Below are 16765 nucleotides of genomic sequence, written 5' to 3' on the forward strand. Positions count from 1 at the left end.
CGCCCCTTTTCCTCACCCAGGCTCTCCTCCCCTGACCTGTGACAGCTGCTCTTGTGACAGCTGCCCATTCAACTCCAGGGTTTCTGCGCCATAATCTCCGCCCTCTCCTCAGGGCCCCGCCCCTACCTTGCAGGCCCCGCCCCCTCCCATTTGAAGAGCCGGCGGCGGCGGGAGGGGACCAAGAGCAAGATGGCAGTGAACCAGAACCATACGGTGGACCGCCGTGGGGCCGCCATCCCGCATGGCGAAAGGTGCCTGAGGGAACTTCCGGGCTGCTGTCGAGAAGGGAGGAGATGCTCAGGGTAGACATGCTCTCTAGAAAGCCCTCTGCGAATTGAGGACTTTCCCGCCCTTTTCGAGCTTCTTAGGAGCTCTGCCCTGACGTTTGAGCGCATGCGTCAATGAGGGTGGTCCAGGAGCCTGTGGCTAGGCTCATGCAGGAGGCACGAGGGGGCGCTAGCATCCTCTGAGGGAAGGCCTGAGTGAGGACTGACTGTGTGAAGAGTGGGTCAGCCCTTGCATCGCAGAACAGCCTCCATTGGCTACGTGCGACTTTACGACTTTAAGAGGGTGACAGTGGCCCTGAGGGTCCTGGGTGTGCCTCTGGTGACCAGGAACAAAGGGGTAGGTGAGTTGGAAGAAGGATGTGGAGTGTAGGTAACTAATGCGGTGCTGTCACAAGCCTTCCTCCAAAATCCCCCAGAAATTCTCTTTCCTGGTTGCTTCAGTCTAGGACATTACTTCTCCACTTTTACTGCAAAGATTGGGGACAGTAGTACGGGTGCCCAGGAAGAATGGCATTCCCAGTCTCTCAAGAAGCCCACCTCTAGGTAAATTTAATGACTTTGACGCAGTCCCTTCCTTAATCCCCTCACCCACTTTGCTCAGCCTCTTCCGGATTATGCCCTTTCTCTGTTGACTTTCTTTTATGTCCCACTTAGCTGTGAGACTCATTCAACGATGAGCTCAAATAGAACTCTGAGGTCAGTTTGAGGCCAGCCTGATCAACAAAGCGAGTTCCAGGGCAGCCAGAGCGATATTGTAAAAAGAAAAATCCTGGGGTTGGGGATTTAGCTCAGTGGTAGAGCGCTTGCCTAGCAAGCTCAAGGCCCTGGGTTTGGTCCCCAGCTCCGGAAAAACAAAAACAAAAACAACAAAAAAAAGAAAACAGAAAAATCCTGATTTTTACCCCCTCTTCTTGTTCCTTTAAAATGTTAGGATCCGTGCTCTTGGATCTGTACCAATAGTTTTCATTGTTCAGCTAAGCACGGCAGCCTTGTTGTGTCTTTATAACTGCTCCGTCTGCAGTGAGCAATTTCCCTCACTGCACAGGTAGGAGTACAAGAAATAATTTGCTCAAAATCATTTTCCGTGCACGTGGGAAAGCCTGGGCTTGGGTTTGAAATTACATGCTGTGCATCCACTTCTCTTGCCTGTCTTTAGAAACGTGTTATTTCCGGCTTCTTCTTCTTCATCCAAGAACAATCGGTTCTCTGCGTTTCTCAGATGCAAATGACTGTAAGGAAGTAGTTTGAGGGGAGGAAAATTGATTCTATTTTTAGTTCCCTTTGTAGTTATGATACACATTTGAGAGTTCAGCTACAATTGTGGTGTTTGAATGTGATGAGACTAAGTCTTGCTGTTTGTTTATTTGGCTAGGGCTGGCCCTGAACTTGTGATCCTGCCTTAGTCTCCCCATGAATGTTTGTAGTAACGAAACAACTACAACAAAATATGCCAGAATATCTTAGCTTTGGGGTTGAGCAAGGATTTGTTCACACTGGAACACCAATGGTTTCAGAAATAATAATATAAATATTGACACTGAGAAGCATCCCCAGTGTTATTGATAAATGAGGAAATAGGGGTTGGGGATTTAGCTCAGTGGTAGAGCGCTTGCCTAGCAAGTGCAAGGCCCTGGGTTCGATCCTCAGCTCTGGGGGAAAAAAAAAAGATAAGTGAGGAAATAAGTTGGGAAGAGGTTGGGAAACATATATTTCAGCAGTGAGGAATAATTTTGTGACTCAGGTTGGAGGTGAAGTGTCTTGTTTCTACCTTGCCTTAGCACAGACATGTGGAACATTCCTAATCTAAAAACCCAAAAGGCTCCCCTGAAGCCAGATGTGACAGTGAAAGTCTGCTGGGAATACAGATGCATGGCTCCCTGTGTGGCTTGTAGAGAACTCATCGTCACGGCTGAGAGGTCAGAAACGTATGGGCCGGGCCGAGTTGTAAAAGTGGAAAAGAGTGAATCATTATTTTATTTTATTTTAATTTTATTCATTATTTAAAATTGTGCAGAGACACAGTTTTGATGTCACAGTAGGAAAATTGGGAAAAATTGATTACCCAAATTCCAACATTCAGTAGCTTTTGCAGCTTGGTATGCCTTTTCTGCACTTTTTTCTTATGGAAACGTACGCTTGTTTCCCCCGCTTACCAATGGCTTTGTATCTAGTTTACATTTGCTAATGTATTAGGACAGTTTCCAGGACCTGTGTCTGTATTATTGCTGACAATGGTTGATACTCCAGTGCTCATACATCTAAGCTTAATTCTCGACACGAGATATTCTGAGGCTGTCCCCTCATTTATAAGCATTACTGTTTAGAATTTAAAAAAAATGTGTGTGTGTGTGTGTGTGTGTGTGTGTGTGTGTGTGTGTGCGCGCATGCTTGTGTTCATGCCACAGCACTTTGCATCCCAGGGATCGAACTCAGATCGCCAGGCTCAGTGGCAAGTACCTTTATTAATGGAGCTATCTTGCCAGGCCCTGCTTGAAAACTTTTGAACACGTATCTTTCTTTCCCCATCTATCAAAATGTGTCTTTGAGGCTGGTACCACCTGGTTCTCTGCCTTCCTTACCTGTGACAACAAGGATGCTGTGGGAGGCAAGGAGAATCCAGGTTGAGCCTCTCTTCTGCTACGAAAAAGACAGGAGTGACTTGGTTTCCAGTAATAACACACGTATGCACCCATCTTGCCCTGGGTATCTTTCATGTGTGGTAAACTGTGAAGGTCACCTCGTTGAAACACAAAGGTCCTGAGTGTTGTGAAGGAGTTGCATTTATCTAACTTTGGATAAAAGTCGCAGCAGGGCCATGGACAAATCATCCGGTGGCAAGCTGAAGGTGAGCACTGCTGTCCACAGAAGAATGGCTGAGCTCATCCTCATAAGGTGAAACTACCTTGACAATGAGTTAGGGACTGTGCAAGAAGGAGAGCTTCGAGGTATTTCTGTCCCAGAAATACGCTTGGAGCATTTTAGCATCCAGAAAGACAGAAATGAAACCAGAGAAGTTGATGTGCTAAGTCAGGCCAAGGCATCCCAACAAACGATGATGACCGGAAAATCAGGGCAGAGGTCCCTCCCTGTCAGATTCAAGATGCCCAAGGGTAAAGGAAGACCTTAGGGTCTGGTGTTGTAATTACGTTAGTGTCGTTAAAATAAAGATCTTGTGAAGTTTGCACTCCAAATTACAAGTTTCAAGAGCAAACTTTGTACTACAAAGTTCAGCTGGGCTGGACACTAAAGATTACTTTTAGTACCTGAGCATAAGAACACCTACTACCAAATAGGTTTTTAAATAACAAAAATAGTTCATAGGAAAACTTTTGATAGTTGGTAGTGTTATGTTTCTATCTTGTCTTCACCCAGACAAGGTTGAACAACTCTGATCTGAAAATCCAAAAATCTAAAATGCCCTACTGAATTCAGGTGTGGTAGGGTTGGAGCGATGGCACATCTATTAAGAGCGTATCCTGTTCTGCTACAGGACCCACGTTCAGGTCCCAGACCCTGTGGTGAATGGCACCCAGCTCAGGTTGGTGCAAGAGGGTTGTAAGTTCTAGGCCAGCCTGGGCTATATAGCAAGACCCTATCTCAAAAACGAAAGAACCCTTGAGTGCCAACAAATACCTTATCTGGAAAAATGCCACCCCATGATACTCTGTTTTCAGCATAACATTGCTTAAAATATTATAGACTTAAATATAAATATATAGCTTCAGGTTCTATGCGTAAGATATATATGAAACAATTGAATGTCATTTCGACTTGGGTTTCATCCCCCAAATTTCTTGTATATGCAAGCATTCCAAGGTCTAAAACTGTTCAGAGACTAAATATTTCATTAAGAGATACTCAAGTTATACTAAAAATCAGGATTCAAGTAATTAATCTTGAATTAATTTTAATAAAAGTAGGAAAGTAGTATCACTAGTCTCATACTGTCATTGTTATCCCATCATAAAAGCTTTATTCATGGGCTGGAGAGGTGGCTCAGTGGTTAAGAGCACCCGACTGCTCTTCCAGAGGTCCTGAGTTCAATTCCCAGCAACCACATGGTGGCTCACAACCATCTGTAAAGAAATCTGATGCCTCTTCTGGTGTATCTGAAGACAGCTACAGTGTATTTATATATAATAAATGAATAAATCTTTAAAAAAAAAGCTTTATTCATGCCTGGTTGGTTTATGTGAGATTTTACTTTGTGTGTTGTGGTGGTTTGAATGAAAATGTTCCCCATAGACTCAGAGAGTGGGCACTCTTAGGAGATGTGGCCTTGTTGGAGTAGATGTGGCCTTGTTGAAGAAAGTGTGTCACAGTGGGGCGGGCTTTAGGGTTTCAAGTGCTCAAGCCAGGCCTAGTGTTTCTTTCTTCCTGCTTCCCCCCTTAATGATAATGGACTAAACCTCCAAACTGTAAGCCAGCCCCAGTTGAATGTTTTTCTTTATTATTTTATTGTATGGGTGTTTTGCTAGCATGTATGTTGTGTACTGTGTGTGTAACACCTGTGGAGGCCAGAAGATAATGTGGGGACTATAGTTACAGGGAATTGCGAGTCATCAGGCAGGTGCTGGGAATTGAACCCGAGTTCTCTCTAAGAGCAGTCAGTGTGCTCTTAACAACTGAGCCATCTCTGCAGCCCTGCTGTCTGTCTGTTTTGAGACAGGATGTCACTACAGAGTCCAGCAGATCATCATATAAGCCCAGGATGTAAGCCTGGAGTTCTGTACATGTGTGTGAAGGGTGTGTGCTGTGAGTGTTGTGGATTTACATGGGCGTAAGCTTTTGAGGCGTGCGTTTGTCCTATACAGCCCTGCTCACGCCCAAAACTTTACTGTCAGAACGTACAATTTTATATATTATCACTACCTCTACAAGTGTATAATTATTCTTTCATCCCAGGATCTTAAACAGATCCTTCTGCTCTATCGCTCTTGCTATCTATCACTCTTCCTCAGTTGTGTAACTTCCATGCCGAAAGACCCAGAGCTTGCTGTTTTTTTTTACTGGTCCAGCAGTGAGTTCCCCAGGCTCAAGTCCCAGTTTCCCAGCTTGATCTTGCTACTCTTCCTAACGTTACTCATGCTAAGCCTTGCTTCTTCCAGATCGCCAATCTTCTCCCACGCAGGCAATCTGCTTTCTGATATCTGCATCTTCATCATCTTTAATGCTGATAACCACCCCCACCTCCCCATCCCCCCGTCTGGATTGTCCCATGTATCCTTTCCTCTGCCTATTTAAATGCTACCTATTAAGAGTCACCTCCAGGGGTTGGGGATTTAGCTCAGTGGTAGAGCCCTTGCCTAGGAAGTGCAAGACCCTGGGTTCGGTCCCCAGCTCCGAAAAAAAGAACCAAAAAAAAAAAAAAAAAGTCACCTCCAGCCACATCCTTTCCATGAGGTCTTTCACAATTGTTTCCACCATAAATAATCTCTCCTGCTAAATGACTGGGATGTTTTTTGTGCCATTTACGTGACACACGTCTCCGATTATTTGCATGATGTTCTCTGTTCATGCTTCCTTTTCTTTCTTCCTTCCTTCCTTCCCTTCTTCCTTTCTAAATGAATGTTTAGGGCCTTACCCTTTGTCAGAGTCACAGCAGTGACGGAGGAAGTTGTTATTTCTAATAATCAGGGAGGCACTGAACAAATAAACTAAAAAAAAAAAAAAAGAGAAAAAATTAGAAAGCTAGATTCTGTGAGTGAAGAAAGCATGCATGAGTTGCCCTCATCAGAGAGAAGCTGGGCTAATGTGCTGGGGGTGTGCGAGCTCCTGTGCCCGGCCATCCCAGGGCCTAGTTCTTCTCAGTTCTTCCCAGTTCTTCCCCAAGAAATTTAAGAATTAGTGACATACATTGGGAATAGATATAAGTTTGAAAAGATAAAAAAAAAAAAAAAAACCATCGATGTAAAAGGGAGAGATCTGTCTCTCACTGCCTGAGTGTGGGGATCAAAGGTGTGCACCCCCACCCCGGCTCATTTCACCTACGTCCTAACGTGTGCTGCCCGCCTTGCCTCTCTGCAGTGTCCTGAAGAAATGTTCAGATGTCGACCTCTCCTTCCCCCAGCCACGGCCAGGCTCCAACCTCTTCAGTGGTACAAAGAGAGGGACTGTGTTTCTCACCTCCTACCGGGTAATCTATGCTTTCCTTTTGATTGGCTCATTAGTTCACGCTGATTTGTTCCTAACGCTCAAAACAAAAAAAAACAAACAAAAAAAAAAACAAACCAAAAAAACCCCAAAAAACAACAAAAAAACCCCATTAACTATTGGTTTTGAAGGCGGTTAAAAACATTTTTACTTTGAGACTTCCATTTCGCAGGAGGATGGAAGGAAAAAGAGGATGTTTCGAAATTAGTGCCCAAGTGACCTTGAGCTTGCCTTTGTAAGTCTTTCCATGGACAAATCCTGTATTCCTTTCCCAAAGTTTCCTTCCTCACTCAGGTGATTTTTGTGACTTCACGTTCAGACAACGATCCCATGTTGTCTTTTATGATGCCGTTTCATCTAATGAATAACTGCACCATTGAACAGCCCATCTTTGGTGCAAACTACATTAAAGGGACAATTCAGGCAGCTCCAGATGGTAAGTTTTTTTTTTTCCCCTCTAAGAAGTGCTTCACTTACACCCCAGAAAAGATGCTAGAAGATGTAAGACTTAGTTCATGTTAGAACTCAAACAAAAGCTGACCTGCCTGTTTGAGACCATGCTCCTTAGTGTTGGTAAACATTTGCCCTTTCTCCCTCCAGGTGGCTGGGAAGGTTCTGCTACTTTTAAAATAGTCTTCAGGAAAGGAGGTGCAATCGACTTTGCCCAGTTGATGGCCAAAGCTGCCTCTGCTGGTGAGTGATAAAACCAATAAAGGCCTTAGAGGTTAAGGAGTTGAAACTATTACTCGACGGAGAGTGGCTGGCCCGGTGTCAGACGTTTGGTATTTCTATATGAATTAATTCAAGCATTTCTAAGTTTACCTATCGTCTTAGTCAGGGTTCCTATTCCTGCACAAACATTAGGACCAAGAAGCAAGTGGGGAGGAAAGGGTTTCTTCAGCTTACACTTCCACATTGCTGTTCAGCACCAAAGGAAGTCAGGACAGGAGCTCACACAGGGCAGGAAGCAGGAGCTGATGCAGAGGCCACGGAGGGATGTTACTTACTGGCTTGCTCCCCCTGATTGTTCAGCTTGCTCTCTTACAGAACCCAAGACTACCAGCTCAGGGGTGGCACCACTCACAATGGGCCTCCCCACCCTTGATCACTAATTTAGAAAATGCCTTACAGCTGGGTCTCATGGAGGCATTTCCTCAAGGGAGACTCCTTTCTCTGTGGTAACTCCAGCTTGTGTTAAGTTGACACGCAAAACCAGCCAGTACACCTATTGCATGTCAAATCCCACACTTCGGCTCCTGTGGTCAGACATCTACATGTGTAACCTAAGATGTGGTCTTGTGTGCCACATCCTGCACACCTGGATACCTGACTGGAGCGGCTTGGGGATGAGCAAACACCTCTGTGTACAGGATAGCTGGATAGGGTGGGTTTGCTCGCCGGGGTTGTATCCTGCACACCTGGATACCTGACTGGAGTGGCTTGGGGATGAGCAAACACCTCTGTGTACAGGATAGCTGGTTAGGGTGGGTTTGCTCGCCGGGGTTGGATCCTGCACACCTGGATACCTGACTGGAGCGGCTTGGGGATGAGCAAACACCTCTGTGTACAGGATAGCTGGATAGGGTGGGTTTGCTCGCCGGGGTTGGGCAGCCCAGAAAGCTACAAGTGTTGCTAGGAACAGCACAGACAGAAAGGTCAGGTCTCCTTAGTAGAAGACTGTGTGGGAGCAGTCTCAGGCTGGGAACAGCCAACAGTGTCTGTGAGCTCTGTCAATATTTGTGCATGGATTACAGAAGACTGCCAATTCCCTGAGCCTGGCCTGGGGAAGGCTTTGCTATGTGCATTTTGATCTCCTCGCCTTGGCCTTGGCCTTGTTTGCTCTTGCCATTCGTAAGAGGGGACTAGGGACACCTACTGTCCTGCACTACTCACCTCATGGCTTTCTGTGACTCTTCTGCTACGGTTTTATCCAACCTGGCTTCACGCCACCCACAACCCAATCAAGCGGCACTTTGTGCCTTATCCGCTCTCTTCTCCGGTTGGCATTTTGTTCTGTCAGAAAAGACTCTTTCTCTTGTTTTTTTTTTTTTCTGTCCACCTCAAACTCCCATCTAGATGTTAACGGTCTAGTGAAGATGGACATTCTTGGACACATACATATTTGCTTGAACAGAGGCATGGATATGGTGCCGCAGATAAAATGGTGAAAGGGTATAATGTGCCTGAGTTACTCTAGTGAGTAGACTTCGATGCTGGGGTCATGGTCAAAACCGGTAATCAGGGTAAGTCTGAGAGGAGGAGTTCAACTTTAAGACAAGTATTCTAGCTGGCGCTTTTTAAATGTTGACTATACTGGGCAGTAGTCTAAGCCCTTTACAAGGTCAGCTTGATGCTCATAAAGCCTTAGGGTAAAGAAACTATACTATGCTCCCTCACTTGATAAATGCGGAAACAAGTTAAGGGATGGTTACATAGTAAATGCTGTTAGCCGCTAAATAACCACAGGCAATGAGACAAAGTTGCTATTAAGTATGCCCATTAAGAAAAGGGCCACGTGGATTTTACCTGGCACCACTAGCCTGTTTATTGTTGACTCGCCTGAAAGGTTGTTCAGTTCCTAGCCGAAATAGAAAGAGTTCTAATTTTGCCAAATTGTCTTCTCAGCTGCCCAAGGAGTTCCACTGAGAGTTGCAAGCTTCTGGATGGGCCCTCTAGGAATTTATGTCATCACTGGAGAGAGGAACATTTATGCCCCACAGGCATACCAAGGTGAGGCGTGGGGAGAGGTGGCCCTAAGAAGTGGAGAAGTATGCCAGACCCCTGACAGTTCACCACAACCTTCCTTCAGGGTTTGGGGCTCTCTTGGCTTTGTTTCCTGGTTGAAACCTAATGCTGAGTAAGCAAATAACCAGACTGGCATTTCAGATCACATCCTGCTTGCTTGCCTGGAAGTCTGCGTGTTTGACACAGGGCTGGCCTGGAATTTGCTGTACAGCTTCAGCCCGCTGAGCACTGACGTTTTGTGTGCAGGTTGCAGACTTGCTCTAGTCATGGTGCCTAGGGGGCACCCAAGCAACTCCTACCAGTGAGGAGCTCGCTTCCTATGCCAGCCTGAACAGAAAACAATGCTCTGCCAACCTCACCTCTTGTGTTACATTACCATGGTCACCAAGGCTGGCAAGCCCTCCAGCCACACCCCAAGCTTCATGGCCGGGGCCTTTTCACATCCACCATCCAAGATGGAGAGAGTTTCAGGCTTCCATGAACTCCTGGCTTGCTCAATAGGATATGACTGAGGCACCATTGCATTTATTCATAGTATTTTTGAGATCAATGTTAGATGATCTCGTTTTGAAATCCGTGTCTCATTAGGCTGGAGATGCCTGTCAGCAGGTTTCAGCACTCGAAGGCTGACTTGAAACTAAAGGAGACTGCAGAGTATCCAAGGGATTAACAGTGCCCAGCGACAAGAACATGAGCTAGCGGTAGTGTCAAGAGAGGCCTCACGGAGGCTGGAGAGGGGCCCAGTTGTGAACAGTCCCTTCTGCTCATCCAGGGATTGACGTTTAGTTGTCAGCACCCACACCGAGTGGTTCACAACTACTGGACCCAGCCCCAGGGATCTGATCTGTTACCCTCTCCAGACAGGCATACCCATGGCACAGACACACAGACACATAAAAATAAAACGTGGGGTATGGTGGCATACACCTTTAGTCCCAGCACTCAAACTCCAGAGGCAGAGGTAGGTGGATCTCTTCAAGTTCAAGGCCAGTCTGGTCTCCATAGTGAGTTTCAGGACAGCCAGAACGACAGAGAGAGAGACCCTGTTTCTGATGATGATGATGATGATGATGATGATGATGATGATGGTGGTGGTGGTGGTGGTGGTGGTGGTGATGATGATGATGGTGGTGATGATGGTGGTGGTGGTGGTGGTGATGGTGGTGGTGATGATGATGGTGGTGGTGGTGGTGATGGTGATGGTGGTGGTGGTGGTGATGATGATGATGATGGTGGTGGTCGTGATGATGGTGATGATGCTTTTTGTTTTTCAAAGGAAGAGCTCCTGATGTCAGACCCAAACAGCCCTTTAGGGTACAGAAAAACAAATTGTTGATTCTTTCCCAGGGTTCCCAGCTCTCTGTGTTAGATTTCTGCTACTGAGATAATTATTAAAAGAGAAGGTTTTGTTGTTGTTTTGAGATGGGTCTCAGGTAGCTCAGGCCGATTTCCACCTTACTGTGTATTTGGGGATGCCCTTGAACGTCTGATCCCCCTGCCCCCACCTCCCAAGTGCTGGGATTACAGGTGTCCAGTACCAAACCTAGTTTTAATGACAAGGTCTCCCACTGTGGTTTAGTCCAGCCTGGAATTTATTCTGTAAGCCATGCTGGCCTTGAACTGTGGAAATCCTTGCCTCAACCTTACCTGGAGCTCGGGTTATAGGTGTGAGGTTGTTGTTGTTTGTTTGTTTTGCTTTTTCTGTGCAGGCTCTAGCATTCATGTGGAGGTCAGAGGACAGCCTGTGGAAGTCGTGGCTCCCAGGGACTGATCATGCATTGAAGGCTTGGTGGTGCCAGCCTTTATCTATGGAGCCATCTTGTTGGCCCTTTCTTTTTATTTTTGTGGTTAATTGGATTTCTGTTGCTGCTGTTTTTTTTTTTTTTTTTTTTTTTTTTTTCTGAGACAGGCTCTCATCATATAGCCCGGGCTGACCTGGAACTTATTATTGATGTAAAAAATAAAAAAAGTGCGGAATGGCTTCCTGGAGTACCGTGGCAGTTGTGCTCTTGCTAGCTTATGCTCCAGCAGGTCATCGGAACTAGTGCTGCTTTACCTCAGCAACTCCATGCTGCTCCAAGTACTCTCTGACCCAGGTAGCCAACTCTCTACCCATCTAGTTCCCAAGGCAGGTCTCTGGCACGACAGTTTCATACAGAGACCCGCTATCTCGAGTCAAGGCTCTCGTACTGTGGACTCTGCTCACATTTCTAGCATCCACCCCCTGGACCTAGTGGCAGCTACCCACTCCTAGCCCCTTGCCGCTGCTCTGTTTACCTTCCCAGCATCCGCCCCCTAATAGTTATGGTATAAACTCCCAACAACCCGATAAAATCAGGACTCAACCAACTGTAACCCAACAATCAGAGTTATATGTTAAATTCTCAGTCCACACTACATCCACACAATGAACCTACAACCAATCGATAAGGATATAAACCGCCCACCTAGATAAGATAAATTTGCCTACAGAAATCCATCCCAACTAGGTTGGCAATTCAAGACCACCTCATCTGGGTCATCCTTCTCTGTCTCCATCTTGATTCTCCTTCCTTCTCCTTCTCTCCCGCCTTACAAAGGTTTTGTCCCTGCCTTACCTTTTTACTGTTCAGTCATGCATGGCCTTGACCTAACTTGTGCTCGCCCCCAGCCCCTAGGGTTTCTCTGTGTAGCCCTGGTTATCCAGTACCTGCTCTGTAGAACAGACTGGCCTTGAACTTAGAGATCTGCCTGCCCCCACCTCCCAAGTGCTGGGATTAAAGGTGGGTGACTACCAGCTGGCTGGTTTCCAGGCTTCTAACCTGGTCTGCCCTAGATATCGGACATGTGAGACGACCTTGATTTTATGCCCTTCTGTTGCTCGTCTGGCTTGTTGACTTAAAAGGCAAGAGTGTGCCATGACCAAGGACATCAGACATCATTCTAGGTTTTCTTTTTCTTTTTCTTTCTTTTTTTTTTTTTCCGGAGCTGGGGACCGAACCCAGGGCCTTGCGATTGCTAGGCAAGCATTCTACCACTGAGCTAAATCCCCAACCCCTCATTCTAGGTTTTTTAAATTTTAGTTTTATTATTTGTCTTACTGAGGGCTTCCATTGCTGTAAAGAGAAACCGTGACCAAGGCAACTCTTATAAAGGACATTTAATTGGGGCTGGCTTACAGGTTCAGAGGGTCAGTCCATTATCATCATGGCGGAAGCATGGCAGAGTGCAGGGAGGCATGGCGCTGGAGGACTTGAGACTTCTACATCTTGTTTTGAACAGAAGACAGGCTCCCATGTTGCTAGGAGGAGAGTTTCAAAGCCCCCCCCCCCCCCCCACAGTGACACACTTCCTCCAACAAGGCCACACCTCCCGATAGCACCACTCCCTGGGCCAAGCTTATTCAAACCATCACATTATTTACAATGTAATTATGTCAGTTCTCCCTTCCCTTTTCTTCTTTAAAACCTCCCATTCTCTCTCTCTCTCTCTCTCTCTCTCTCTCTCTCTCTCTCTCTCTCACACACACACACACACACACACAGAGCTCTATTTCAAACTCATGGCCTCTTTTTCTTTAATTATATGTGTATGCGTGTGTGTGTGTGTGTGTGTTTGTGTGCTCGAGTGTATGTGTGTATATGTGTGTCTGTGTGTGTGTGCATGCATGTGTGTGCATGCGTGTGTGTATGTGTGTGTGTGTGTGTGTGTGTGTGTGTATTCCTAAATATAACCTGCTGAGTCTATATAATATCATTTATATATAAATGTGTTCAGGGCTCACCATTTGGCACTGGATAATCAATTCGTGTGGTCTTTTCTGGGGAAGACGATTTCTTCCACTCAGAGCATTCCTTTGTTGCCTGTAGGTTTTCGGCCTAGGGTTGAAACTTTATGGGTTTTCCCCTTCCAGAGCGCCATGTCTATCCGATGTGTCTTCCTCCTTAGTCATGTTTAGGCAGCCATGCTGGTGAGACCTCATGAGTTAGCTCCTCTGACTGTTTTGGGGGACAATACTGGAGGAGAAAGGTAATCATCAGCGTCCCCCAGCTACACACCCTGTGATCTATAACAGCAATCTATCTACACGATATACTAATACCGCACAGATGTTATGGGAGGAACCAGCCAGTCTCTACTGGATTTAGGGCCCACTCCATTAAGGAACCCTTACCTGACACTACTAAAATGGCCTAGAACCTGCGACTAGATAGATCACGAGCCTAGGGGGAAAACTAATACTGTTATTCTGCTAAAGGAACACAGCATTAAAACGTTTCCTAATGACATACCCATTGATTAGCTTGTCACTCTGTCCTCATCAGAGAAGCTGTTTGGTCCAGGGGGTGGTAATTAACACAGGGACCCCCAACGAGACAACTGCAGAGAGAGAGAGAGAGAGAGACCCCAGACCACTCAGCCCTAAATGGGATATTTTCACCAATCCTGTCTTTCTTTTCCATGAAAGGACACCACGATCCAGGCAATTTGTAAAATCAAGCGTGTAACTGAAGGATTGCTTACTTAGAGCTCCCGAGGGCGAGTCCATGACTGTCACGGTGAGGAGCACGGTGGCAGGCAGGTGGGCCTGGTGCTGGAGCAGGGCTGAACTTTTATCTTATAAAGAAAGCAGACAAAGTTAAGTCTGGGCTTGGTATGGGCCTCTGAAACCTCAAAGCCACCCCAGTCAACCACCTCTTTCAACAAGACCACAGCTCCTAACCCTTCCTCAACAGTTCACCGCCTGGAACCCAGTATCCAGATACGAGAGCCTGTGGGAACCATTCTCATTCAGACCACCACAAAGAACCCTCCCCTAAAGGCCCAGGGATCCATGCAGAAGATGAGGCAGAAAGATTCTAAGAGCGAGAGGTGACAGATAACTCCAAGCATCCAGTGTCTTCTAGACACAACAGGACTGATGCATATAGCTCACAGACACTGACAGCACATAAAGACCCTCACAAGTTCAAAACAGCAAAAATCCCCTGATCTAGAAGAGGAGAGGGGTGGACACAAAGTAGCTAATCTGTAATTGATACCCTCTGGGAAAGAGAAAATCAGTTTCCCAGATGCAGTGTCACTGGGTATATTAATCACACTTCAGGGCAGACCCTATGCCTAAGAGAGCTGACCACCACAAAATGGTTTTGTTCCCATCTTTGTTTTGTTTTAAGGTTTAGGGAGATAGAGAGAGAAAGAGAGAACATGAGGTAGGGAGGGGAGATGGGAAGACGGGGAGGAATTTGGGGAGTTATAAATGGTTGTGCCATGTGGGAACTGGGTAATTGAACCCAAGCCTTCTGAAAGAGCAGCCAGTGTTTTTAACTACTGAGCCATCTCGCCAGGGCCACCCTTCCCCTAAAGTGATCTTGCCCGTCCTAGTTTCCAAATTATACTCCTCACTGAGGGTGCGTCTCGTTTCATAACCACGACTAACGTTACCAGATAAAACACGTATGTGCATGACTCTCAGTTATGACCGATGTAACGAGAAGGCTATTTCCAGTTCATTCAGATCACCTCACCAAAAGAAACACCATCTCCCCCGAGTAACGGCTAAAGATTTTTCCCTTCGTTTTGCCATTCTCAGCTGCCTATGGAGCCCCACACGCGGGGTATGGAGTCCCACCCGCCGGATACGGAGTCCCACCCGCAGGATACGGAGTTCCACCCGCGGGATACGGAGTCCTACCTGCTGGGTACGGAGCCCCACCTCCCAGATACGATGTCCTGCCTTCTGGATACGGAGCTGCGAGATATGGATCCCCTCCTCCTCTATACGTAGCTACCCCTATGGGCTATGGAGTCCCACCTCCTGGGTATGGACCCCCACCTGTGAGATACGGATCCCCACCTCCTGGATACGAAGCCCCCACTATGCAGTATGGCGCCCCACCTCCTACATACGTAACTACACCTATGGAATCCGGTTCCCCACCTCCCGGATATGAAGCCCCGCCTATTGGGTTTGGAACCCCTGGCTCAGGGAGTGAGTCCATACCTTCTGGATCCACATCCCTGCCTGTCGCACAGGAAGCACTACCTGCTGGGTCTGAAGCAGGCCATCCCACGTCTGTGGCAGCCCAGAATCCTGAATTTCAGGCATCTTTCCCCTCTACCTCGTCGTCACAGTCCCATTCTCCCCCGTCTAAGATGTAAACCTTGAAGTTTCACCAAGCAAAACCGCACTCTAGCATTGAAGTTAAGACAGCACAGAGCACTTAGGTGTCTGATCACAGACCCATACTAGGTATCTGTCTCCCTCCTTGGGAGTTCAGTCATAGGGTGGAACCAAGCATTACCTCCAGGCCTTGATTTTAGAAGCAGTGTTAACTCCTGGTTAGCTGGATAGAGAAGGAACAGCACCAGAGGGTCAGTCCCCTAATGACTTGCTTGACATAGGATGCATTTAAAACGTACCTTGATGTGAGTTTGCAAAAAAGCCTCCTGCTCTCATCTGTGCTCAAACACTCTATCCTACTCTATTTGGTAGACACTAAGACCTGCTAAAATGCCATGTCGAGAGCTGGGCCTGATGGTCCAGGCCTGGAGTCCCAGCTGCCAGAGAGTCACAAGGATGGCGAGATCAAGTCAAAGTCAGCCTAGGCAGCTTGGTGAGATCCTGTCTCAAAAACTATAAAAAGGGGCCAGGGACAGAACTCGGTTGTGTGCTTGCCTAGTATGTTGATGGATGTAGGTTTAATCTCCGTTGATTTATTAAATATTCAGGTGCCAGGCACAGGTGCACACACCTGTAATCCCACAGCACTTGTGAGGCAGAGGCAGGAGGCTCAGAAGTTCAAGGTCATCTTTGGTTATGTAGGGAGTTAACCATCAGCATGGGCTACCTTAGAACTGTCTCAAAAGGAAAATCCATCCCGCATCACACTGAACACAGCTGCTCCACACAGTGCTCTTTACATTAGTGAAATTAGGACACCCTTACCTTCCAGTGAGAGAGGATCTTATAGATTACAGCATATACATACAATAGAACAGTATGTAGATGTGGGAAATGTAGAGAAAGCAGCCTCTAAAAAGACCAAAAACAAAGCAGTAAGGGGGGAAATCCCAGGTCCAAAACAACGGACTAGGGTAGTACTCTCCAGCATGTGCTTTAACAAACTGTAGTCAGGATACGTGAAGAGCTGGGAAGAGAGACGTGGGGTCGGAGAGATGGTCAGTTGCTCCTATCAGAAGCATAAGGGCCTGACTTTGATCATGGGTACTTGTATGAAGCCAGACTTGGCTGCACAAACCTGTAATTCCTGTTCTGTGGGTGGGAATCCTTAGGGCTTGCTAGCCAGCTGAATCAGTGAGTCAGCGAGTCAGCCTGAACCAGGTAGCCCCGGATTTTGAGAGTTTGTTTCAGTTAGGAGACCTTGTTTCAGATAGGGTGGAGAGCAATCACACCCAAACTTGACCTCTGATGTCTTCAAGCCCAAGTACATGCATGCGTGCACACCTACATAAACATTTCTAACATTAAAAAGGAAAGAAATGGACACATGAGAAAATATGTACATTGCCCATTAACAATGGAGGCACCAACATTAACAGAGGCAGTAACATTTATGACAGTACTTAAAGGAATGCCA

At 46.6% G+C, this 16765-nt stretch overlaps 1 protein-coding gene across 3 annotated transcripts; it reads left to right on the top strand.

Annotated features, from left to right (window-relative positions):
• Nucleotides 1–136: 136 nt before the first annotated feature.
• Nucleotides 137–15826, top strand: Wbp2nl (WBP2 N-terminal like). Of its 3 annotated transcripts, XM_087559110.1 has the most exons (7): nucleotides 137–251; nucleotides 6315–6423; nucleotides 6735–6876; nucleotides 7041–7133; nucleotides 9066–9170; nucleotides 14758–14866; nucleotides 15661–15826. In XM_087559110.1, the coding sequence occupies exons 1-7, from the start codon at nucleotides 190–192 to the stop codon at nucleotides 15665–15667; spliced, it is 627 nt and encodes a 208-aa protein (XP_087415236.1). In that variant the 5' UTR covers nucleotides 137–189; the 3' UTR covers nucleotides 15668–15826.
• Nucleotides 15827–16765: the final 939 nt, after the last annotated feature.

The sequence above is a fragment of the Rattus norvegicus genome, chromosome 7 (genome assembly GCF_021556685.1).
Source record: "Rattus norvegicus strain SHRSP/BbbUtx chromosome 7, alternate assembly SHRSP_T2T, whole genome shotgun sequence".
NCBI classification, from domain to species: Eukaryota; Metazoa; Chordata; class Mammalia; order Rodentia; family Muridae; genus Rattus; species Rattus norvegicus.

Bases quoted from the DNA above. Each gene is read 5' to 3' on its own strand.
- Wbp2nl (XM_087559110.1), top strand. From the start codon at position 190: ATGGCAGTGAACCAGAACCATACGGTGGACCGCCGTGGGGCCGCCATC. The intron at 252-6,314 runs GTGCCTGAGGGA...GCCTCTCTGCAG, and splicing joins GCCATCCCGCATGGCGAAAG to TGTCCTGAAGAAATGTTCAG. The intron at 6,877-7,040 runs GTAAGTTTTTTT...TTCTCCCTCCAG, and splicing joins AATTCAGGCAGCTCCAGATG to GTGGCTGGGAAGGTTCTGCT.